The sequence below is a fragment of the Dipteris shenzhenensis genome, chromosome 22 (genome assembly GCF_047967505.1).
Source record: "Dipteris shenzhenensis isolate YYH24624 ecotype China chromosome 22, Dip_SZ_1.0, whole genome shotgun sequence".
NCBI lineage: Eukaryota > Viridiplantae > Streptophyta > Polypodiopsida > Gleicheniales > Dipteridaceae > Dipteris > Dipteris shenzhenensis.
Window position 1 is genome coordinate 9,236,859 of NC_141617.1, and position 24,641 is coordinate 9,261,499.

At 44.5% G+C, this 24,641-nt stretch overlaps 1 protein-coding gene across 1 annotated transcript in view; it reads right to left on the minus strand.

Moving 5' to 3' along the window:
* LOC147887700 (Nucleic acid-binding proteins superfamily) overlaps positions 1-24,641 on the minus strand; it is a 155,535-nt gene that overhangs the window by 39,210 nt on the left and 91,684 nt on the right. The window contains exon 12 of the mRNA XM_087393763.1: positions 20,532-20,813. Within this exon, the coding sequence (XP_087249889.1) occupies positions 20,532-20,813 (282 nt within the window). The remainder of the gene's footprint in view (positions 1-20,531; positions 20,814-24,641) is intronic.

Genomic DNA, 24,641 nt, shown 5'->3' on the forward strand with positions numbered 1-24,641 from the left:
GTGGGACCAGATTCAGGGAGACTCCCGGGCCGGTCAGGAGAAGCGGAGACGCTTCGGTGGCATTACTCACCACCCCGATGGCTGTTCATTCATACTCGTCTTATCCCTCCGTGAGAGGATGGTTTATTTTGCTACCTTTTAGGGCTGCGTCCGATTTGTGAACGCAGCCCGTCAGCTATAAGCTGACCTCTTGTATCTTGTTCTCGAAGTAATATAATTAGCACTGTTTTTTCGCCATATGAGTCCATCAAAGGGAGAGTACATGCCCCGTGAGGTCTATTAGATTGAGTTGAGAGCACTATCGTAGTGAAGCAAGGCTGCCCGCTCTCACCGACTCTCTTTGCTTTTGCAGGAAGAGCAAAGTAGAGCTAACAGACAAGCCATTATTCCTGATCATGCATTTGCTTCACAGCAGACAGGAAGAGGCAAGGCTTCCAAGCCTATGGGCAAGCCAAAATCTGCGCACAGCAGCTGCAATTCCTCTACGCATAGCAGCTGCAATTCCTCCCATTCATCTAAAAATACAGCAGATAAGGGAAAGAAGAAAAGATGCAACTATTGTCACAAGCCTGGACATGACACTTCAGAATGCAGGAAGCGCATTGCTTCGGAGAAAAAGAAAGCAGGATTGACAGTTAATGCCTCACATGCCATTGAATCCCATGAGCCAGCAGATGCTTCACATGCACATGCTCTTCAGGATGATTGGGCATGGGCTTTCCATTGCTCATTTGATCCCTCCAAAGATGATGCACTCTTTGCTGCTAATGATGCTCAGTCCTGGTACTTTGATAGTGGAGCTTCCAAGCATGTCACATCTTGTAGACAGTTGTTTCATTCTCTAGCTGATGCACCTCGAGGGGGGACTGTTACATGTGCCAATAATGCTTCATATGCTGTAAAAGGAGTTGGAGATGTGCAGCTCACATCCATTTCCAGCCATCCTGTCACTCTGACAAATGTTCTTTTTGTGCCTGGAATTGAAGTCAACTTGATTTCAATTTCAGCAATTGTTACTTCAGGTTTCAGAGTAATTTTTGATGGCTACAGATGCCTAGTATATGATCTTCGTGATGACAATGCCATAGTTCTCACTGGCACTTTGCAAAAAGGGATTTATCACCTTGATCATCATTCAGCTGCACTTTCTATTGAAGCATTGGCTATTTCAGATTCATAGCTTGCAGAAACTCATCTTTGGCATGAGAGAATGGGCCATCTCAATTATAGAGCTCTTGCAGAGCTACATTCACAACAGATGGCAAATGATGTACCTCAGACTCACACAGTTTCTAAACATGTATGTGAGGGTTGTCTTTTGGGTAAGATGCATCAATTTCCTTTTCAAAAGAATTATCCAAAACTCTCACAAAGGAAATTGCAGCTAGTACACAGTGATGTCTGTGGCCCAATGAGGACAAATGCCATTGGAGGATACAAGTATTTCATGACTCTCATTGATGATTTCACAAGGTATTGCTGGGTATATCCTTTAAAGGCCAAATCTGAAGTTTTCTTATGCTTTCAGAGATGGCTGAATATGGTTGAGAATGAATCAGGATGCAAGCCTGTCACCCTCAACACAGATAGGGGGGGTGAGTATATGTCAAAGGAGTTTGATGCATTTCTATCCTCACGGGGCATTATTCACTCATGCACTACACTCCTCAGCAGAATCCTGTTTCTGAAAGGAAAAACACGTCCACAATGGAGATGGCCAGATGCATGCTTAAGGCCAAGTCTTTGCCCAATAAATTTTGGCTTGATGCAGTAATGTGTGCCAACTATGTGCTGAATAGATCACCTACACGGGCATTAAAGACTATTACACCTCATGAAGCATGGAAAGGCAGGAAGCCTTCACTTTCACACATGAAAGTTTTTGGGTCTCTTGCATATGTTCATGTCCCATCTCAGCTGAGACATAAGCTTGATGACAAGGCAATCAAATGCATATTCATTGGTTACAGCCAGGAGAGCAGAGGGTATCGGTTATATCAACCAAATACTGGGAAGATTATTGTCAGTGGAGATGTGATCTTTGCTGAACATTCAGCTTCTCCTCTTGTGGACTGCAAAGCAAAGCCAGATATTGACATGTTTGATGCCTTTGAATCTTGGTTACCTCTACCATCATCAGAAGAGGATTTTGAGCAGCAACATGAGCCTCCTGCAGGCCCTCCACTAAGCAATAATCAGCCACCACCTCATGCTAATTTGCAGGTTTCTCTTCCGGCACAAAATGATCCCACTAATCATGATGCAGTCATTGAAGAGAGAGCTGTCAATAGACAGCAAAGGCAAGTTCCCAGATGGCTTCTTGACACATTGAGGGACAGCAAACAAGATCAGCCTTTTGCTGCCCGGACCAGATCAGGGAATAGACAGCATGGTCACTTTCTTGAGTTTGCACTCCTTGCTACAGCTTGCAATGAAGAGCCTTTGTGCCATAAAGATGCTTTTGACAGCAAAGAGTGGATGGATGCAATGAAAGCTGAGTTACAATCTATTGCCAAAAATGACACTTGGGAATTAGTAGATCTCCCACCTGGCAAGCATGCCATTGGAACGCGGTGGCTCTACAAATTAAAAAGGAAATCTGATGGCAGCATAGATCGATACAAAGCCCGTCTTGTTGCAAAAGGGTATGCCCAACAACAAGGCATTGACTTTGAGGAGACATTTGCTCGCACATCCACGATTACTACCATTAGATGTGTCATTGCCATTGCAGCCCATCATCATTGGCAAGTGCACCAACTTGACATCAAGACTGCCTTTCTTCATGGGGATCTACAGGAAGAAGTCTATGTCACACAACCTCCTGGCTTTGAGGTTGTTAATTCTGAAAATAAGGTATGCCGGCTTAGAAAAGCCCTTTATGGTTTGAAGCAGGCACCCAGGGCATGGTATGCCAAAATTCATGCACACTTACTATCCCTTGGTTTTCAGAATAGTCCCACAGAACCCACTCTTTATGTCCGTGGGATGGGATCTGATTTTTTAGTGCTGATTTTATATGTGGATGATATGCTTATCACCGGCCCAGATACTCAGCAAATTGCAGCTTTCAAGGCTGATTTGCAGCAGATTTTTGACATGTCAGACATGGGACAGCTCCATTATTATTTGGGCATTCAGTTTGCTCATGTTGAGGGGGGTATCATGATGTCTCAGTCCAAGTATGTTGGACAGCTCCTTGATCGTTTTCAGTTTGAGGATTGCAAGCCAATCTCTACTCCAGTGGCCTAGCTTCAAATTCTCAGCTCATGATGGGAGCCCACCATGTGATATCACTCTTTATCAGCAGGCTGTTGGATGCCTTATTTATTTATGTCACACCAGACCTGACTTGCAGTGTATGAAGTATCTCAGCTCAGCAGATTCATGCACATGCCCAGTTCACAGCATTGGCAGGCAGTGAAGAGAGTCTTCAAATATCTCAGAGGCACTCAGGATTTAGCCCTCTTCTATGGTGATCAGGGTTCACTTACCATGCATGCTTACACGCATAGTGACTGGGCAGGATGTTCCGACACCAGAGTGTCACATACTGGCAATTGTTTTTTGCTTGGCAATTCATGCATTTCTTGGCTCAACAAGAAGCAACCGACACTTGCCACGTCTAGTTGTGAGGCTGAGTACAGGGCAGCCTTCACCACTACAGTAGAGTGTGTTTGGCTTCGACAGTTACTTACAGATCTTGGTATTTGCCAGACATCCTCCACTATTGTCTACACTGACAGCCAGAGTGCTTTGGCCATTGCACGTAACCCAGTGTTTCATGCGCGTACCAAGCATATTGAAGTTCACTATCATTATGTTTGGGAGCGGTTGTCAACAGGAGACATAGAGTTGTCCTATCTTCCCACAGAGGACAACATCGCAGATATGTTTACAAAGGCACTTCCTCGTCCCAAGTTCGAAGTCTTCCGACAGGCTTTACACTTGGTTCCCTTTGTTACATGATCTAACATTCCTTGTACATTCATAGGTGGCTATATCCTTTTGGATGAACATGTGCCACCATGACTAGAAACTACCAGGTATTCTGAGACGTTTCCAGAGTACTTCAGCCCATCCCATGGAAGGGGGTTTGTAGGCCATCTTTTGGTGGTTCTAGTGATGCCCTATAGCCCATGGTATGTGCCTTGTAGGCATAAGTGTAGGCACTTATAGTGTTAGTGGCTTCTATGCCACATAGGACACTTAGTCCTATGTGACACCTAGGACACTTAGTCCTAGGCCTAGGTACAAGTACTTTGTACTTGTGTTTTTCAACCTTATCTAAGTTTGACGTGACTTCTCTTTCGACTCGTCTTGTACCTGCACTCTCTCTCTCTCTCTCTTCGACTCGTACCTTCACGTTTCAAGGCACACTTCCGATGAAGGGTTGGTTTTTTGACACCCTAGGGAGACTGACTGCCATGTATGCAGCGCCTTCTGAGGTAGTGACATTTCAACGACAGAGTGGAAAAGATTTGAGAGGCTACAGGCAACTATGGGATCTAGGATGATTGGAAGTAACCCTCGGTCCCCCATCAAATTATACAGGCAAAGTTCGCCATGACCCCTCTCCAAGTTGATGCCATCTTTCAGACAGCAACATTCCTTCACAAAGTCTCAACCTTACCCCAGTGGAGATTACCGAGGCTAGCATTAGAGTCTTCTAGGCGACTGGCAGAAAGCAATGTTGATATAGCATGATACGCACGGTTCTACACATGGTTTCGCAATCACAGAATTCAAATGGATAGACTTTCGCCTTTCAGTATGGATGCACCACCCAAGACAATCCCATGACATGAGATCAACCGTATCATACGGTTGGACCTCCTCCAGCTCCATACATCTAGGACTTGGGGGAGAGAGGAGTTCCCCACCAAGATCCAGTTCTACCATGACCACTTCTTGAGGGTCTCGGAGTATGGTATTGTCTTCAGTCCTCGATACCTTGAGGATAGGAGAGTCTCACATGCATTGAGGATCGCCATCGGGCAGTTGCGAGTCTCGTCACATCAATTGAGGATTGAGGCAAGGAGAGCTGCATGCATACCCAGAGAGCAAAGGATTATCAACATCGCAACTCCTAAAAAGGAAGAATGGCCAACATAGAATATATGAAATCCTGCAAAGAAACCTTCACGGACCACAAAAGAGTGCTGATTATGTTCTTGCTTTGCTTTACATACATAGTATCTACATTCAGTCAAAATAAAACCAGAAAAGCAATATGACTTTTGACAAAAAGAGTGATGATTCTACTTGGTATAGGATTTTGGTTGGACACAATCTGGGAGGTGAAATCCACCCTCCTATTTTGGGATACTCTTCCTGGATCCCTTTGATCTGAAAGGAAATATTTTCAGTTTTAGACTATTGAGCCTAATAAATCATCTAACCCAAGAAACACAAGCACATTGTTAGTATTATGCTTAAGAAAGCGGTTTGAGGGAGTGGAGGCTTGGCCAACAAGACAATTTGTTTTCTTAAGCACAATTTCAAGATTGTGCTTTTGGCCTGTGGGCCAGGCCTCCACTTCTGAGTAATAATGTAATCCCAAGCCAACATCCATTTATTTTTGTTACAGAGGCCCTGAACATTATATCAAAAGCATTTGAGCGGTATATACATATGTACAATCAAACATATGTGGGTTGCAACTTCAAGTCTCAATCTGCATGGCTGCACCAAGCTGTGGTGAGACAGCATACCCATCATTTGCTCATAATTTGAAATAGGCATGTAAGAGGCAAGATTATCTAGTGATGTGGCTGCTAGAAATTGGATCCACATGAACCACCACAGACCAAAGCCTGCCAACCCCAAACCATCAACTATAGGAGCCTCCTTAATTTAATTAGCCATAGGTCTCAGCTTAAGCAGATTCTTAGGTTGTGCCGATCAAAAGAAGCAGCTATGCATTCTGACTGAAGACAGTGTGTCAGTGACACATGGGAGGCTGGCCATTCTTTGAGTAGTCAAAGGGTGGCTTCTCTCTCACATTTTCCTAGCTAGGAGTTCTATGTTTAGTGGATCCATTGTGTAAAAGGGGTTAAGGAGTAGGGGGTAGAGGGGGTTTACAGTGCCTGGGGGGGGGGTTGTGTTTGAGGGATCTCGAGGGGCACTGAGGGGTCGAAGGGGGTTTGACGGTAGAGGTTAAAGGGGGTTTGGAGGAAGTAGACAAGGGGGGCCATTGAAGGGGGAAAGGGAGGCTTTATGGTAGCCAGGGTGTGGCTGGGCTGTTGTACAGCAGCAAGGGTCTGGGCTGGGGAACAAGGGCTGCTGTGCAGCAGCACGGGAGCAAAGTGAGTGTGTATATGGGGGGACTAGCAAGGGTCACAAATGAGTATAAAGAAAGAAGACAGATTATAACACATGCCATGAAATGCTAGAACGAAGAACTTATGTGCTTGTCATAGCAAGCATTAAAAACATTTAAGTGCAAGGTAATCACTCACACACTTCTTTTTGTGGAATTTCTGAGTCATTATATTACAAAAAAAGCTATCCCAGAAAGGGAGAGCTATAATACATCAAGAGAAAATCTCACTGTAAGACAAATATACATCATGATCAAAGACACGAGATTGCAAGCAATCAAAAAGCGATTGCTGCAAAGAGTGTCTGAAGAAAGAGAAATTTAAAAAAAACAAGATCACCAAAGACCCTATGATTGCGATCCTTCCAGAGAGTCCACAGTGCCTAGTACCGAACCCAAACAAAAAAGAAATCAAACTCATGTCTGGGTGGATGTACACCAAAAAGCCAGAAGAACTTGCCAAAAGCAATCTGAGGAAACCGAGCTCTCAAAATTTGCCCAAGGAAGTCCAAAAAAGCACAAAAGGAAGGACAATGCCAAAAGAGATGAGGCACAGTCTCTCTCGGAGCCAGACATCTGTGACAAATAGAGGAAGCAATATGTCGTCGTGCCAAGAGCTGTCCATGAGGAAGAACACCCAACAAAACTCTCCACAAGAAAACCTGCTGATGGAGAGGAATCTTAGAATGCCAAATCTGTCTCAAACGTTTTCATAGGACGATTAAGATGCCAAAGCTGATTTGCCTTTTGCGAGATAAATGGTGGAGGAAGTAGAACTTTATAAAGAGAAGAGACAGTAATATGTGCAAACTACAAAGGACGGCATAACAAGCCCACAGAAGAAAGTGTCCAGTCTTGAAGACGATCGTGTAAATGCAATGGAGGAACCAGCGGAAAAGGTTGGAGCATCAAAGTAATCTTATGCCAAAGTGGACGATAATACATTCCAAGGCCAAATTTGGCAGCAGCCAAAGGAAAAGTAAGGGAAAATCCAGCATCATCAACAACATCCTGAACCAAACGAATCCCCTTGAGACTCAGAAAATACGAATGTCCAGGCTCTTGCAAAGCCAAAGGAAGGGCGAACACTCTAGACTAATGTATTCTTTCAGCTCACACACACTTTTTTTGGTAAAATCCAGTGTATCTATATTCTTATAAATTTACAAGATGGGAAGTCTCCCACACACTGACATTAGACTCCAAACTAGAGTCCAAAGTAAAAAACTCAAAAACAGATAGAGAACACTTCAAGGCTAGTAGCATCCAAGTCCCTTGCAGCAAAACTGTCATATAAGGATTGCTTGAGGGACATTCTGAAGAAAATATATGCTTGAGGAAACTGTTGACCCATCCTGGAATGCAGTCTCTGAGTCCAAATGGTCCATAGTACCCAAAAGCGAGTCCAGTGAAAGAAGAGGAGGAATGGAGACATCTGAGATGAGAGGAATCCAAACATCCAGAAAAGTTTCCCAAATCTGATGGAGGGAAACCAATGTGTGTGTGTGTGTGTGTACAGTCATCTTGGCGTGAAATTGGCAGCTCGCCGCATTGCTTCTCCTTTCTGCCCCCGTTGCTCTCATCCTCGCGAGACAGTTCCTCACTTATTATGGTTTTGCCCGCACTCTCGCACATTGATCACTCAGGTTTCTCATTTACTGCGGCTTCGGTTCCCTTCTATCAGATTTGGGAAACTTTTCTGGATGTTTGGATGCTGCTCGTCTCAGATGTCTCCATTCCTCCTTTTCTTTCATTGGACTCGCTTTTGGGTATTATGGACCATCTGGACACAGAGACTGCACTCTAGGATGGGTCAACAGTTTCCTCAGGCATATATTTTCTTCAGAATGTCCCTTAAGCAGTCTTTACATGACAGTATTGCTGCAAGGGATTTGGATGCTACTTGCCTTGAAGTGTTCTCTACTTGTTTTTGAGTTCTTCTATTGGGCTCTCTTTCGGAGTTCTTTGCTAGTGTGTGGGAGACCTCCCATATTGTAAATTTATGAGCATATAAATACAATGGATTTTACCCAAAAAAAAAAAAAAAAAAAAAAGTGTGTGTGTGAGAGAGTAGTGTGTGTGTGTGTACATACGGTGTGTGTAGGGTCGACGAGCGATGGAGAAGAGGAGATTGGTGGTGAGGTCGTGAAGGTTGCTGCGCAGCCTCCTTGAGTCCCCGTACAGGTCCGTGTCAGGACTTCGCTCAGTTCTGCTCCTTGTCCGTACAGCTGTACGGACGCCGTACAGACAGCGTTCTTCTTCCTGGTGAAGCCTCGCCTTATCTGCTCGTCTATTCCCGCTCTTCCCGTACAGCTTGCATCGACGTTTTCCTTGCCTCTCGTCCTGCTCCGTACAATCTGCCCTGCTGTTCTGCGTCAGCAGCCCCTTCCCTTTCTGTTTTTCGTACAACTTCTGTGTATTTTCACGCCTTCCGTACGACTCAACCCCCATAGTCCTTTCGTACATCCGTACAATCTGTACCTTCCGTACAGTACGTACAGTTTGCATCTCCACCTCGTTCACTGTCCGTACAATTCTGCTCTGCTTCCGCCTCTTCACCAATCCCACCCTGTTTTCCTTCATGGAAGATCAGTTCAAAAGCTACTCTCGCAAGGAGTCTTCTCGGGACTCCAAAAGACAGCAAGTTGATTTCTCTTCTGCAGATTCTGTAGATGCTCACTATGTTTTTGATATGCTCAAAGATGAATTTCATCACAGCCGGAAGGAGTGGGCCAAACCTCCCCCGGCCATCAAATATAAGTTGAGGCTGCCTTCATTGGTTGCTCCTCTTCGAAAGTTCTCTCAGCAAGCAGTTATCATTTTTTTCCCAGGAAAGTTACATTCAGCCAATGATGTGGCCCAGTGGGTTCAGGCACTGTTGGGAGGCTGCTTTGTTGAAGGAGTATATTTTGCTTCCAGGGGTTTTTATGAAGTGCATTTTTCGGATGCCTCATATCGTCAACAGATACTGGAGATGTCGCCCTTATTCTATGGCAGACAAATGGTGCATGTCATGCCATGGTCGCCTAATAAGGATTACCACAGCCTTATTCGACATCACTGCCCTGTATGGGTTGAGGTAGTGGATTTCCCGGACTATATGAGGGCTGAGTTACCAAGTTTGGCAGCCACTTTGGGGCAAGTTGTATGCCCCCCCCGCCCTTCGGGTAATCGCAATCGCTTTTGTATTCTTTGGGATACAGATCACCCAACCCCTCCTTCCATTGCGGTTGAAGTGGAGGATGTTCCCCTTGGTGAAAAATACTTTGATTTGAAATGGGGAGTTTTTGCAGGTGCTTGTTTCACATGCCATAAGTTTGGCCACCTAGCTTCACAGTGTCCTGTAGTTTTGCATCAGCTCCCACCTACAGCTATTGCTCCAGAAAATACTCCTTCCCCTACTTATACTCCGGGGTCTAAGGCTATGCCTACCAAACTGGGTGATGTTGCATCCAAATCTGTCCCTTCCAAAGAAAATGTGGTTCAGGTTTCATCTAAGCAAAAGGATAAGGGAAAGGGCAAAATTTCAGAATCTCATGCCTCTATCCAGGGTGCCTGGAAGCAACCCAAAAAGGTATTCGCTCTCAAACCACGTCCGTTACAATCTCGTCATTGGGATGCTTCAACTTCTACCCCTGGTCAGACCTCTACCCCTGCTGACAGCCTTGCTTCTCAACTGTGGGTTGAGGTGTTAAAAAGGGGCATCCCAGTATGTGACAATGATGAGGATCATAGAGCTAATGATCCAGGAGGCCAGGTGGATGTTGATGTCATGGCTGAGACCTGACAGCTTATATTTTACTCTGCTTTTTGGTTTGACTGTACATATCTTCTATGTCTACTTCAATTACTTGCATTACATACAATGTTCAGGGTCTTTGTAATGTCAATAAGTGGAGACTTTTCTGGCATTATGTACATAGTATGCATCCCGATGTGATCTCTTTACAGGAACACAATCAACACTTCTTGGCTGGTCAACAAGGCCACTATGCTGGTTATGATATTTTTTATGCTGGTACAATGCACTTTTCGGGGGTCTGCATGCTGGTCAAACATGATATGCAGCCCACGGTTGCTTACAATGACCCTCAGGGTCGATGGATAGCGATCAGGTGCATCTGGCAGGCTGATCTCTATGATATAGCATCTGTTTATGCTTCACAAACCTCTATGTCTAGAGCTCAAATGTGGGACTCCCTTAAACAATATCCATGGCTGTCCAATGCTTTTTTGTGTGGAGACTTCAACAACTCGCCTGCCACTCAAGATAATACATACATGATCCCCACTGAGCTCCGACATTGGGAAGATATGCTCTCATCCCTGCATGCAGAAGATTTATGGCTCTCAACAAGGGATAGAGATATGGGTTATACATATCATCACAATGCCTTTACTCATTACTGGGCTCGACTTGACAGATGGTATTTGTTGCATGCTCAACAGTATGCTGATTTTACATGTACACTTTGGGTTGATCATTCCCTCTTGCTCTCTGATCATTTTCCAGTATGCTTGACATTATCAATAGCACGTTTGACAGATGATATGCCTTTCTTTGGTCGTCGCCTGCTCCATGTTAATAGTGCTTATTTGCTTCATCAACAATTTCAGAACATGGTGAGAGTGGCTGTCCGTCCCCTTCTCTTACATGCTCAGGAGGATATGGATTTTGCTTGGATCAGCCTTGCTCATCGCTTACAGGCTGTTATTCAAGATTATGGACGGAGTTACATGGGAAACCTCAGGCTCAAGCTGAAATGGGCTCAATCTCACAAGCAACAAATGGATGCAATCAGTTCTCATAGACAGCTTACCTCTTCTGAGCAGGATTCTTGTGCCTATGCGGTTCATATCATCCACCAAAATGATCTTCGCAAATTAAAGAAATGGCAAATCCGAGCTCGCATGAAACCCTTTTGGATAAGGGCTGTTCCTCCAAAGCCTTTTTTAAAAGTCTTCATGCGGATAGGCGAAAGGAGGATATTTGCAGGATTAAGAAAGATGATGGCACTTGGACTACTTCCAAATCAAAATTGGAATCGCTATGTTCTAGTCATTTCCAGCATCTCCTTTCTCTTCAGCCTGATCATCTGATGCAGGTGGATACAGCTAGGTCTCAATTTCTTATGCATGTTCAGCCCATTTTGTCTCGGGAACAGGCTTATGCATTGGAGCAGCCTTTTATGCTTAGTGAACTGGATGATGCTTTGAGCCATCTACGCAAAAGCAGCTCTCCTGGTTGGGATGGATTGACTGTCGAATTTTTCCGCGCATTTTGGGGTGATCTCAAAAATACTCTTCTTCTAATGATCAATCATGCTTGGGCAGAACAATCTCTTCCCCCATCCTGGAAACATGGCCTAGTCAAATTGATTCCCAAAAAAAGCTTGTGTGAGACGATGGCTGATTGGAGGCCTATATCTCTCATGCCTGTTATTTACAAACTCATTGCTAAAATGATTGTCCTCAGAGTTCGATTCTTTTTGCAAGCAGGACTTCATCCTAGACAGTATGGGTTTGTCCCCAGAAGGCAGATCACTGACAATATCTCTAATGCTTTGCTTGCGATTGAGTATGCCAAATATTCTAAACAAGACGTTCTCATTCTACAAGTAGACATTGCGAAAGCATTTGATACTGTCCACTAGGATTTCATCTCTCAGACTATGCATAAATTGGGATTTGGCCCTCGACTCGTCCATATCATATACTGGCTCTATTCTCAGGCCACAGCGCAGTGCTTGCTTGGTGGTGGGTTGTCAAGAACTTGGACTACGACCCGGTCAGTGAGACAGGGTTGCCCTCTTAGTTCTTTATTGTATGCCATTGCTACCCATCCGCTACTGTTGCATATGGACTATCTTGCAGATACAGGACAGCTTCATGGCTTGCAAATTCCAGGGGCACGGTCTTTTCTTGCACAGGCATATGCTGATGATTCATACTTTATGCCCAGGAATTCTCAAAGTGACCTTTCTCACTTGATGCATACACTGAATGACTTTGGCATAGCTGCTGGACTGCAAATCAACTTTCAGCTCACACACACACACACTTTTTTTTTAGTAAAATCCAGTGCTGTGTATTTATAATATCAAAACTTTACAAGAGGGAAAGTCTCCAAGATGGAGAGTATTCCACAGATCAGAAGCATAAAAAGAAAAGCTCAATGCAAGATGCATGTATATCACCCTCATGGTAGGCATCATATAAAGATTGCCGCAATGAGGCTCTAAAGGATTCATATGACTTTTGAAACTGACGGCCCAAATATGCCAAATTGTGTTCTTCCCAAATTGTCCAAAGAGCCCAATATCTCACCCATGAGAAAAAGAGTGAGTATTGAGATAAAGACGTCCTAAATCTGCCAAATAACCAAAAAAGTTTCCCAAATATGTGACTCGGGAAACGGAGGCGAAGATGATCTGAAATTTTCCCCAGGAGGTTCCGAGTAGACTGACATTGCCAAAGTAGATGAAGGACAGTCTCTAAAGGAGCGTGACACCGTAGGCAAGTGGGTGAAGCAATGTGACGTTTAGCAAGTGTGATTCCCACTGACAATGTGCCAGTCAAGCATCTCCAAAGAAAGAGTCTTTGTTTCAAAGGCATTTTACACCTCCATATTAGTCGGAGATTCTTCCGCCACCATGAAAGAGGCCGCCTGATATGCCACAGAGTATTAGCATATTGATGAATCCAAGGGGCAGGCTGAAGAAGCTTGTAGACTTTGATGGAGGTCAAAATAGACAGAGGAATGGGACGAGAGCATGTAGCAGTGGGGTACAATTTCCAATCCATAAGCCTGTCTGTGTCAGCCACAGGGGGAATAGGAAGGAAAGGATGCAAGAGATCAGCAATTCTCTTCCATATCAACCTGTGGTGCATTCCCAATGCATAAGTGGCAGAGGCCTGAGGAAAAGATAAAATATGGCCATGATCATCTACCACGTCATTGATGTATCTGATTCCCAATTTCATAAGATTATATGCCCTAACCGGTTCCTGTAAAGCAAGTGGAGTGTCAAATATGGCACTCTAATGAATACTTTCTTTCCGCATTGAGTTTGTCCCCGAAAGATTATCAGGAGTCCATTTGACTTTAGAAAGCACTTGTTTCCAGTCCAGTATCAGAGCAGTAGAGAAAGGGCATCTAGGAATCTTCCCTACAAATCTCCCAATGACAACCTCCCAATGATCAGTAGTCCGATGGCCATAAGCATTTGTCCTCATGTTGACACACATGGATGCTATCATACAAGTCCATGGCTGTTTTTGACAGAAAAAGGTATTGAGCATAGTCGCCTTCCTTGCAAGTACATGATATCTAATATTTAGAACATTAAGTCCTCCATGCATCTTAGGGGAGCACACCATTTCCATCTTCAGCAGTCTCAATGCTTTCACAGCAGTTTTTGTCTTCCATAACAGCTCCATCGCTTGAGACATAAAAGCTGAGATATCTCTAGAGGACCAATGTAGTAAAGGCAAGAAGAACTGAACATAAGACATTACAATAGACTGGACTATTCTGAGCCTAACATGAAGTGGCCAAGTAGAAATTTTCCAATAGTCCAATTTATTTTGAAGTCTTTGGAAGATCCATTTTAGCTGCTGCTTCCTGGTGATATGCCATCCTATAGGATATCCCAAATGCCTGACAACCTCTTTGGAATGCACTATATCTGACCAGGCCAGAGAATAGAATGCCAGTCACATTGTTTCAGTGGAAGCAATTTGGATTTGTCAAAATTGATATGCAATCCCGCTGCTAGTCCATACAATGATAATGTGGCCATAAGCATGCGGACTTCCCGAGGAGAGTTCTGTGGCATAAAAAAGGAATCATCAGCATATGCCTGCGCCAAGAAGGATGCAGCCCCAGGGATTTTAAGACCAGTCATCTGTCCTGTGCTCGTAAGGTGATCAAGATACATCAGGAGGGGATGAGTCGCAATGGCATAGAAAAGAGCACTAAGGGGGCAGCCCTGTCTGACTGATCTACCCAATGTCCATGACCGGGATAGATGGCTTCCGAGAATGCACGGAGAAGTAGAGCCAGAATAAAGCCAATAAATTGCATTTGCAATCTTGGGTCCAAATCCCAGCTTTGTCATGGTTTGAGAGATAAAATCCCATTGTACAGTATCAAATGCCTTAGAGATATCTACCTGCAATATGAGCACATCTTGATTCGAGTACTTAGCATATTCAATTGCAGTCAATGCATTGGAGATATTGTCATGAATTTGTCTTCGCGGCACAAATCCATACTGATGAGGATGAAGGCCCGCATTCAGAGTGCCTTGAAGCCTATATACAATCATTTTAGCAATGAGTTTGTAAACTACAGGCATCAAAGTAATAGGCCTCCAATCTGACATATGATCACAAAGATTTTTTTTTGGCACAAGTTTGATGATGCCATGCTTCCAGAAGTGCGGCAATTGATTTTGTTGCCAGGCAACATTGATCATTTGTAAGAGAACATCTTTCAAATCATCCCAAAAAGAAATATAAAATTCCACCGTAAGACCGTCCCAACCAGGGGACTTGTATTTGCCGAGATGGGACAATGCATTTTCAAGTTCCGTGTCAGTAAAAGGTCTGTCAAGTAATAGAGCATCATCCATTTTCACTATCCCAGAAACATATTGAAGAATTTCAGTCCTTGCATCAGTCATTTGATTTGATGGGGATCCAGGGGTAGAGAACAGTGTCTGGAAGTAATTCTGGCATTCATCTTGGAGATCAGAGAAAGAGTGCGTCCAAGATCCATCTAGTTTCCTGACCCTTAGACATGAGTTTTTCTTTCGAGTGGCATGCAGGCCCTTGAAGAAGGCTTTTGATGAGCAGCCCTTATCCATGAGGGGTTTCATTCTTGCTCTAATCTGCCATTTGTGCAATTTCCGCTGATCATTGTCAGTCAGTTTAATCCGGGCTTGTGAGAGGGAATCATTTTCTGATTCAGAAAGAGGCCTTAAATGTGAAAATTCAGTCAGCTGTTGTGCTGTCCTTTTTGCCCATTTGACCTCATTCCTCCATGTAGCCATGTGCCATTTTCCATAGTCCCTAATAACATTCTGTATACGAGAGACAAAGCTGTCCCAGGCATAATTCATGTCCTCCTGAGCATGCAAAAGCAAGGGATGAATTGCAACTCTGATCATTTGCTGGAAATATTGATGTCGAAAATAAGCCTGATTAACATGCAGTAATCTGCTGGAGAGAGTCGGCAAATCATCCAGTGGCATACCAAATTGCAGATTTAACCATAATGGGGCATGATCTGACAATCCCAATGAGAAATCAATGAGGAGATGAAGGCTGAAATCTGCATATTGTTGTGGAAAGAACAGATACCATCTGTCAAGCCTTGCCCAGTATGTGGTAAATGCATTATGATGGAAAGTATATCCGGGCACTGACCCTTGTAGAAGAAGCCATAAATCTTCAGCCTGCACAGAGAGAAGCATGCTATCCCATTTCTGTCTTTCCGATGAAAGCATATGAGATCGTGAAGTGGTATTATCTCTCAGCAGAGGAGAATTGTTAAAATCTCCACAGATAAATGCATTAGATCTCCATGGATATTTGCTTAAAGATTCCCATAGAGAGGCCCTCATGGCAGAAGTCTGGGAGGCATAGACTGATGCAAGCTCAAGAATGTCTCCATTGACATTACATTGTATGACTATCCATCGGCCACTGCTGTCATTGAATGCTAACTGAGGGTCCAGCTCATGTCTGGCCATTATGCATACACCTGAGTAGGTTGTGGTACCGGCATAATATATATCATAGCCACCAAAGTGATCATGATGACCAGCCTTAGAGTGTTGATTATGCTCTTGCAAACAAACAATATCTGGCTGCATTTTATGTACATAATTCCAGAAAAGCCTCCACTTTGAGACATTGCAGAGGCTCTGTACATTGTATGTAAAGCATTTAAGTGTTTGATGCATGAAAGAGATATATACAATAAAGTATAAATATGAAACAAGATCATCGAGGCAATGCCTCTGCCTGCATGGGTTGCAGGCTTTCATGATCCATGAAAGATATGGCATTTTCCCCTTCTTCAGAATCACATATGGGGATACCCTTCTTCAAAACCCCCACCCAATTTTGAAGGACAGGAGCTGAAGTAGAAGCCTGTCCTGGTAAGGGAGAAGAAGCATCCCATTGCCGAGATTGAAAGGGGCGTGGCTTCAATACAATCACCTTCTTTGGCTGTTGAAAACCATCCCAATCTGTCCCCACAGATTCCTTCATCTTCTCCTTTTCTTTTTCTTTCCCTTTTCCAACAAGTGATTGCACCTGATTAACCGGTTTAGCATTCTTTGCTCCATTTCGGGTTGCTGGCTTGACTTGCAAATTCTCATTCTTTTCCCTTGTCTGAGGTGGCAAGGCATTAGGAGGGGGTTGATGCAGAACTATTGGGCATTCAGAGGCTAGATGCCCAAACTTATGGCAGGCAAAGCAAGCGCCTGTAAATACACCCCATTTCAAGTCAAAAAACTTTTTCCCCAATTGCACACCCTCAACTTCCACTGCAATGGAAGGAGGGGTAGGTATGTCAGTGTCCCAGAGGATGCAGAATCTGTTACGATTTCCCATGGGGCGTAGAGGGCAAATGACCTGTCCCAAAGAAGCGGCCAGACCAGGCAATTCTTCATGCATATAGTCCGGGAAGTTAACAACCTCCACCCATACAGGACAATGATGGCGTATAAGACTTTGGTAATCCTTGTTTGGGGACTAAGGCATGGCATGTACCATCTGCTTCCCATAAAAGAGGGGAGAAAGCTCAAGGAGCTTTTGCTTGCACAAAGCATCAGATAAATGCACCTCATAAAAGCCTCTGGAGGCAAAATATACACCCTCTACAAAGCATCCTCCAAGAATAGACTTGATCCATTGCGCAACATCACTGGCAGCTGGAATTCTTCCTGGAAAGAAAATAATTACCGCGGTTTGAGATAGCTTCCTGAGAGGATTCACAAGGGAGGGCAATTTCAATTTATATGTGACCTCTGGAACTGGTTTGCCCCATTCTTGTCGTGACTGCTGAAAGTCATCCTTGAGTGTATCAAACACATATTGAGCTTCCAGAGTGAGCTCATCATCCTGAGATGCAGGCAGAGAAGGACGACGCTTGGCATCTGCAGGTCGATCTTTTCTAGCATATGTACAGACATCAGAACCTGAAGCCATGGTTGAGGGATGGCAAAGCAAACAAGAAATGGAGAAAAGACAAAGCACCGGGAGAAGGTGCAGAAAAGTACGGCAGAGGCTGTACGGGGAAGCTGTACGGAAGGCCTATGCAAGTAGGCTGTACGAAAACTGTACGGAGAGCACTGTACGGAAAACTTCACGAAGAGCACCGTACGGAAAGAAACTGTACAGAAAAGTTGTACGGGATTCTGTACGGAGGATCGTACAACTGCGATTCTGTACGGACAAGAAGGGCTGACAAAGATGTACAAGATTGTACGAAAAGAGGCGGGGAGGTATGGAAAAGCTGAAAACCCTGACGATGTCAAGTCGTACGGAAAGGCGGATGGGGAAGGTAGCAACGTAACGGAGGGACGACGAGGCTTACAGTCCTGCACAACAGGAGCGTCCGTACGGCGATCGTACGGACGTACGGACGGGGGGAGAAGACCTAAGGGGGTCGGGTGCCTGCACTCACCGTCGCTCACTCATCGTCGCTCTCTCACACACACACACACACACATATTTTCTTTTTTGGATGAAATCCATATTTGTTGATATTACAAGAGTTTCGAAAGAGGGAACATGCCATTACATATTTCAATATAAGACAAGTAGATAAAGGAATATATTTGACAAGCACGGAGGCAATCATAAAAAAATTGCTTGAACTTGGAAAAAGTGGAATCTCCAAAGACTCTATGATTTCTATCCTCCCATAGAATCCAAAGGCCCCAATATCGAACCCAAGTGAAGAAAATATGAAACTCCAACCTCAATGGATAAATGTCAAATATACAGAAGAGCTTGCCAAAGGAAGCAGTAGGGAATTTGGCTCGAAGACGCTGCTGTAAAAGAAGCGGAAGTCACGAGTGACAGCAACACCAAAAGAGATGGATCAAGGGTTCCCTAGGAGCCAAACATATGCGAAAAAGAGCATGAGCAATATGTCGCCGTGCTAGGAGTTGACCAAATGGAATAACCCCAAGCATCACCCGCCACAAAAACACATGTTGGTGAAGCGGCAACTTACACACACACACACACTTTTTTTTGGGGTAAAAGAACCTTTCATTAAGAAGAATGTACATTCATAGCTGTCCCAAAGTGAGACAGCTACTACTCATAAACTAGAAAAAAGCGTAATAAACCATCATAGCTGCTCCAATGCAGGACAGCTCTTGCAACAAATCTAGAAACATCGAAAGAATACTTCTAGCTGGGCCACACGAAGGTCACCTATGAAATGTGCATCCTGAAGGGAGCAATGCAGGGAGAAACTACACATACTTTTTTTTCTGTGTGAAAATTTTCATGCTTTACATTAGCCAACAGCTTCCCTTGAATGGGGAGATGAAAAGTACACCAGTAGAAGATTTCACTATATGACAAGTATACATTGTAATCTATGTAACGAGTCTGCAGATAATCAAAGAAAGATTGTTTCAGAGAGCATCAGAAGAAAGGGAAAGAGGAGAATGTTGGATCACCAAAGACTCTATGATTTCTATCCTTCCATAGAGTCCAAAGTGCCCAATACTGAACCCAAATGAAAAACAACACAAACCCTTGTCTGCCTAGGTGAATCCCAAAACGCTAGAAATGCTTCCCAAAGGCAGCTGTAGGAAATCTAGCTCTCAAACGCTGCCGAAGAAGACCCAAGAAGTCATAGGTGTATGGACAATGCCAAAGGAGATGAGGCACAGATTCCTGTAGAGCCAAACGTCTATGACAAACAGCCGGAGCAATATGTTTGTGTGCCAAAAGCTGCCCAGACGGAAAAACTCCCAACATCACCCGCCACAAAAAACCCTGCTAGCAAAGAGGAACTTTGAAGCTCCAAAGCTGCCTCAATCTCTTCTTCCACCACTCTGCCAGGCGATTCATACGCTAGAGGCGATTTTCCTTATCAGAAACCCAAGGTGGGGGCACAGATTCCTGTAGAGCCAAACGTCTATGACAAACAGCCAGAGCAATATGTTTGTGTGCCAAAAGCTGCCCAGACGGAAAAACTCCCAACATCACCCGCCACAAAAAACCCTGCTAGCAAAGAGGAACTTTGAAGCTCCAAAGCTGCCTCGATCTCTTCCTCCACTCTGCCAGGCGATTCATATGCCAGAGGCGATTTTCCTCATCAGAAACCCAAGGTGGGGGCAGCAAAACTTTATACAAGGAAGGCATCATAATGTGAGATAGCCTCAAAGGACGGGCTGATGAATCTAGAGAATGAAGAGTCCAATCTTCAAGCCTATCAAGAAGCTCAAGTGGAGGTATCAGCAAAAAAGGCTAAATCATGTGAGCAATGGTTTGCCACGAAGGACGATAATGCATCCCTAAACCATATTGTGTGCGATAGCCATGCATTCAGTAAAAGGTTCTTCCAGCTCCAAAGCCTGTGTAGGAGTAACAATAGGAGAGACATGTTGCAGAAGCTGTCGACAAAAATTCCTGTGAAGGGAGATCTGCATGCCCAAACTATCAAGCAAAGTGAGTGACACACACATTCCCACACACACACACACAGTGCTTTTTGTAAGCATAGTGAGACCGGGGTGGCATCATGCCCCCTTGTGAGGAAAACGACCTTGAATCTTGAAACAACCAAATAGCTTCGGAATCCAGATTTACAGCTTCCTCAGTAGCTTCTATGAGTTCAATGCATATGCAATGGAAACATGATTTACCTCATTGCATTTTTCAAGAGTGTCATACTGCCTTTACTTAGGGGGCTTGCTATCTTAAATCAAGTATAAACTCAAGCAGCTTTCTTATTTGCAGAGGCATGTAGCTCCAGTTCAATATGAGCAACTTCACAAAAGTCCGAAGCGAAGGAAAAGCTTGCTTTTTATGTGTGTTATGAGATTGCAAAATAAAAAATGAAGTTTTTTCCATGTAGAATATTGAACAGTAGCATACATACCACATGAGCTGAACAAAATTATTGACATGAGAAATTTGCAGGTAGCACAATCTCAACAGTACAAACCTCAGGCCAGCTGAGGAAATCATCGGCAGCTGCTTGTAAAATCTGTGATGAAGGTTCCCCAAAGCACAGCACAACACATTCTCCACCTGATCCATGGTGATTGTCATATAGATGTAGTACCATAGACAGGCCATAATGGATCTCTGTATCACACACAGGTTGGCAAAATCTGCAGATATCTGTGCCACTCAAGTCTTTCGTAAGGGATTGGCCACATCGTCCATGAATTGGCCTTGACCTTACTTGATCCAGCTGTATATACTTAATGCGAACCTTGCAGACCTAATTCACCAAAATGGAGCTCTAGTTTAGTTCTTTTCCAATAAATGATAGCCAAGCTTCTTGTTACAAAGCTTACCACTCATGTCAGTAAAGACGGTGCAATTAGCCATGAAAGAAGTGACAGCACATTACCAATACACTCTCATGTTGGATGATTATCATCCTTAACACACTTATAATCACATGACTTCACAGTTTTGGGGTGATAGCTGGGTTTAGTTGAACCGGATCAATGATAAAACCAGTGAAATACAACATGAGTAATTGTTTTAGCTCTCATAGTAGCAAGTCCAGCAAGACATTGAAACATCCTGAACTATGCCAATGAAGAACTAATCCATAGCCTTTGTGTACTCTTGTGTTTTTATACACTCAAATATAAATCAGTCCTCATGGTTCACAACTTCTACTTTGTTATGAAGCTTTACTCTAGTTACAAGGTAAAAACCTGGCATTAAAACAAGACTCAAACTACACCAGATTCTTTTCATTGGTTAACTTCTTGCCCAGTAAAATAAATTCTGGTTCATTCACAAGCATGTAGGGTCTCATCTTCCTTTTATGTAAGTTTATCACAACTCAAAAAGAGCATCTTTTTAATTGTTTGGTGTACTCTTTCTACCCACAAAATGACTGGATATCCTTTCTTGGGCGCAAACAAAGTATCTTATGATTGATTTTTGGAACTTAGGCAAGCAAGATATCTAACAAAATGTGAAATTGATAAAGATCAATAAAAAAAAGATTGTGAAATTTGCAAAGATCACTCACAAGCCTAGAGCTGGTGACTTCAGTACCACAACATTAGAAGCAGGTGCTACATTGTAAGACATGAACATATCCTGCTTTGCACAAGGCATGAACCTCTCCTGCGTCTTGGATGCTCCCTATTCTCTATACACCTTCCAGCAGTTCCTGAGACACCCTCCTTGTTACCACTCACCTCTGGCTATTTTTGCTACACTCCCTGTGTACCATCCATCACCATAGTGCTTACATCACCCTGGCTGCATCATCACCCCCGCTTGCCCATCACTTTGCTGCCCACAAGCCCTTGCAGAGCTTTGAAATTCCTACATTGTCTTTGCTATGCAGCACTCCCCTTTCGCACCTCCTTCGATTCACCCATCTCCTCATAGCTATGCGCAGCTCTGCAATGCTGTGATCATAGCAGGCTATTTTATTGCAGCCCTCCATCCATGCAATTTGCATTTTGCTGCAAGCAGCCCTAGATCCCAGTAGGCGGTCCCTCACTGTTGTTAACTTCAGCCCTTCAAGACCTGCAAAAAGCAGTTGTCCATCTGCAACTCTCTCTTCCTCTTTAAGAAAACAGGAAAGCCTCCAAAACTGTGATGCCTTCCACCCAACACACGCAGGAGAATCAATGCACACACAAAGATGAATTGCTGTGACAGAAATGGCAATCACTGGTTATGATGGATGCAGCACAACTGAAAACACAGAAACCAACTGCAAACAACACAATGAGCCCAATACTCGCACAAGCTGAGAGGAGGTGAGGGGGTGTAAGCGAGAAGCCACCCTTTGACCTCTCAAAAGAGTCAGGGTCAAATCTTCCATGTGGCACTGACACAATGTGCACACAGGAGAATCAATGCACACACACAGATGAATTGCTGCAACAGAATGTCAATCACCAGCTACAATGGATGCGGCAAAACTAAAAAAGCAGTGACCAACTGCATACGACACAATGAAGCCAATACTAGCACAAGTTGAGAAGAGGTGAGGGGGTGTGAGGGAGGGAAGCCACCCATTAACCTCTCAAGAGACTCAGGGTCAAACCTTTCATGTGGCACTGACACAATGTGCCCAATCAGGATGCATTAACACACATGCATGGCTGTAATGCTCAAGCCTGATTGGCTGCCCTAGAGCATGTGCGATGGGTGAGTTTGTTCTTGTGTGACACGTGGCAAAGCCACCTAGATTTAGGACAATGACATGGTGTCATGTGGCAACCACCCCTTCCATCTATGGTGGATGCATGTGAAGATATGCCACCTCATGTGTCCCTTGACACATCTGGCAATGCCTACCAATGACATAATGTCTTAGGTGGTAGCCTACCACTCCACTAAAGCTAATCACCCTAAGGGTGAATCAATGAACTAATCCGTGTCCAGGAGGCCTATTAGGCTGGGTGGAGAGCACGATTAGGGTGAAACAGGGATGCCCCCTCTCACCGATTCTCTTCGGCCTCTACATTGATGAGATCACATCCTTCATAGACCGCCTAAGAGGCGAGGGGTCACCACTGGCTGATTTGTTGGTACCGATACTACTATATGCGGATGACATAGTCCTCTTGTCGTCCTCAGCAGAGGGATTACAGAGACATCTGGAGGCCCTCGAGGAGTTCTGCACACAGAGAGATCTGATAGTTAACCTTGGGAATACCAAGGTTATGATCTTCAACACCTCATAGCCAGTGCTCCATCGACATAGCTTCACTTACTGAGGTCAGCAAATTGAGATTGTGCAGTCCTACGCATACTTGGGTGCAATTTTCACGATGATCCATGCAGCTCAAGCACGCCTCACACGAGGATATGGTGCTCTGGCCCGGCTAGAGCGACAGTGTTTCTAGACGCACTTCCAGGACCCACCGACGAAGTGTTGGCTTTTCGACACCCTCGTGAGACCAACTGCCATGTATGCAGTACCGTTCTAGGGGTGTGATATTTCAGCAGCAGAGTGAAAGAGATTTGAGCGGCTACAGATAATCATGGGATCCAAGATTATTCGTAGTAAGCCCTCAGTCCCCCATCACATAGTACAAGCAGAGTTTGCTATGACCCCTCTTCAGATCAATACCACCTTTCAGACAGTGACCTTCCTCCATAGAGTCTGGGACCTACCTCATGAGAGGCTACTGAGACTGGCATTGGAATCCTCTATCTGACTGGCAGAGAGTGGGTTTGATACAGCATGGTATGCACGCGTCTCTGCTTGGGTTCACTAGTCATGGCATTCAGATGGACAGGCTCCCTCCTTTTCAATACAATATGGATGCACCCCCCGAGCTGATTCCGCGAGATGAGATGAACCGCATCATACGGTTATACCTCCTTCAGCTTCACACACTTCGGACTTTGGGGGGGGGGGGGGGGGGGGACCAAGAGTTCCCCACCAAGACCCAACTTTACTATGACCATTTCGTGAGAGTATCAGAGGATGGCCTCATCATCGGACCCCAATATCTTGAGGACAGAGGAGTCTCACATGCACTGAGGATTGCCATTGGACAGATGCGAGTCTCCTCCCTTCAGCTAAGGATTGAGGCAGGGAGAGATGCAAGCATACCCAGAGAGCAATGGACTTGTATGCTATGCACGATGGGTCAGGTCGAGACCGAGGAGCACTTTCTTTGTATGTGTCCCCCCTACTACGAGATCTGAGGACGCTACCATTGCCTTTTTCATGAGAGACACGGGTTTGACCCACTCTCACGACTGATCCACTTCCAAGATCAAGTCTGTATTGGGATTTACCTGATGGAGATGCGGAGACACAGAGAGAGACTACTGCGACGAATCTCAGAGTAGCACGATGCGACCACCACGTCACAGGACACTGAGGTGGACCGAGCGCAGAGGCAGGTCACCGACTTCTATGCATTTGAGTTAGCTCCAAGGCACTCCGGAGTAGAGGAGGAGGAGCTAGCTGACATGAGAGATAGATGGGTCAGTAGAGGGAGTCGACACGACACCACTACTAGACGAGGGACACAGGGATCTCACATGTGACAAGAGACCAGAGCACACACGATTGAGATTCGACCTATCTCAGCTCTTCTCAGAGGCG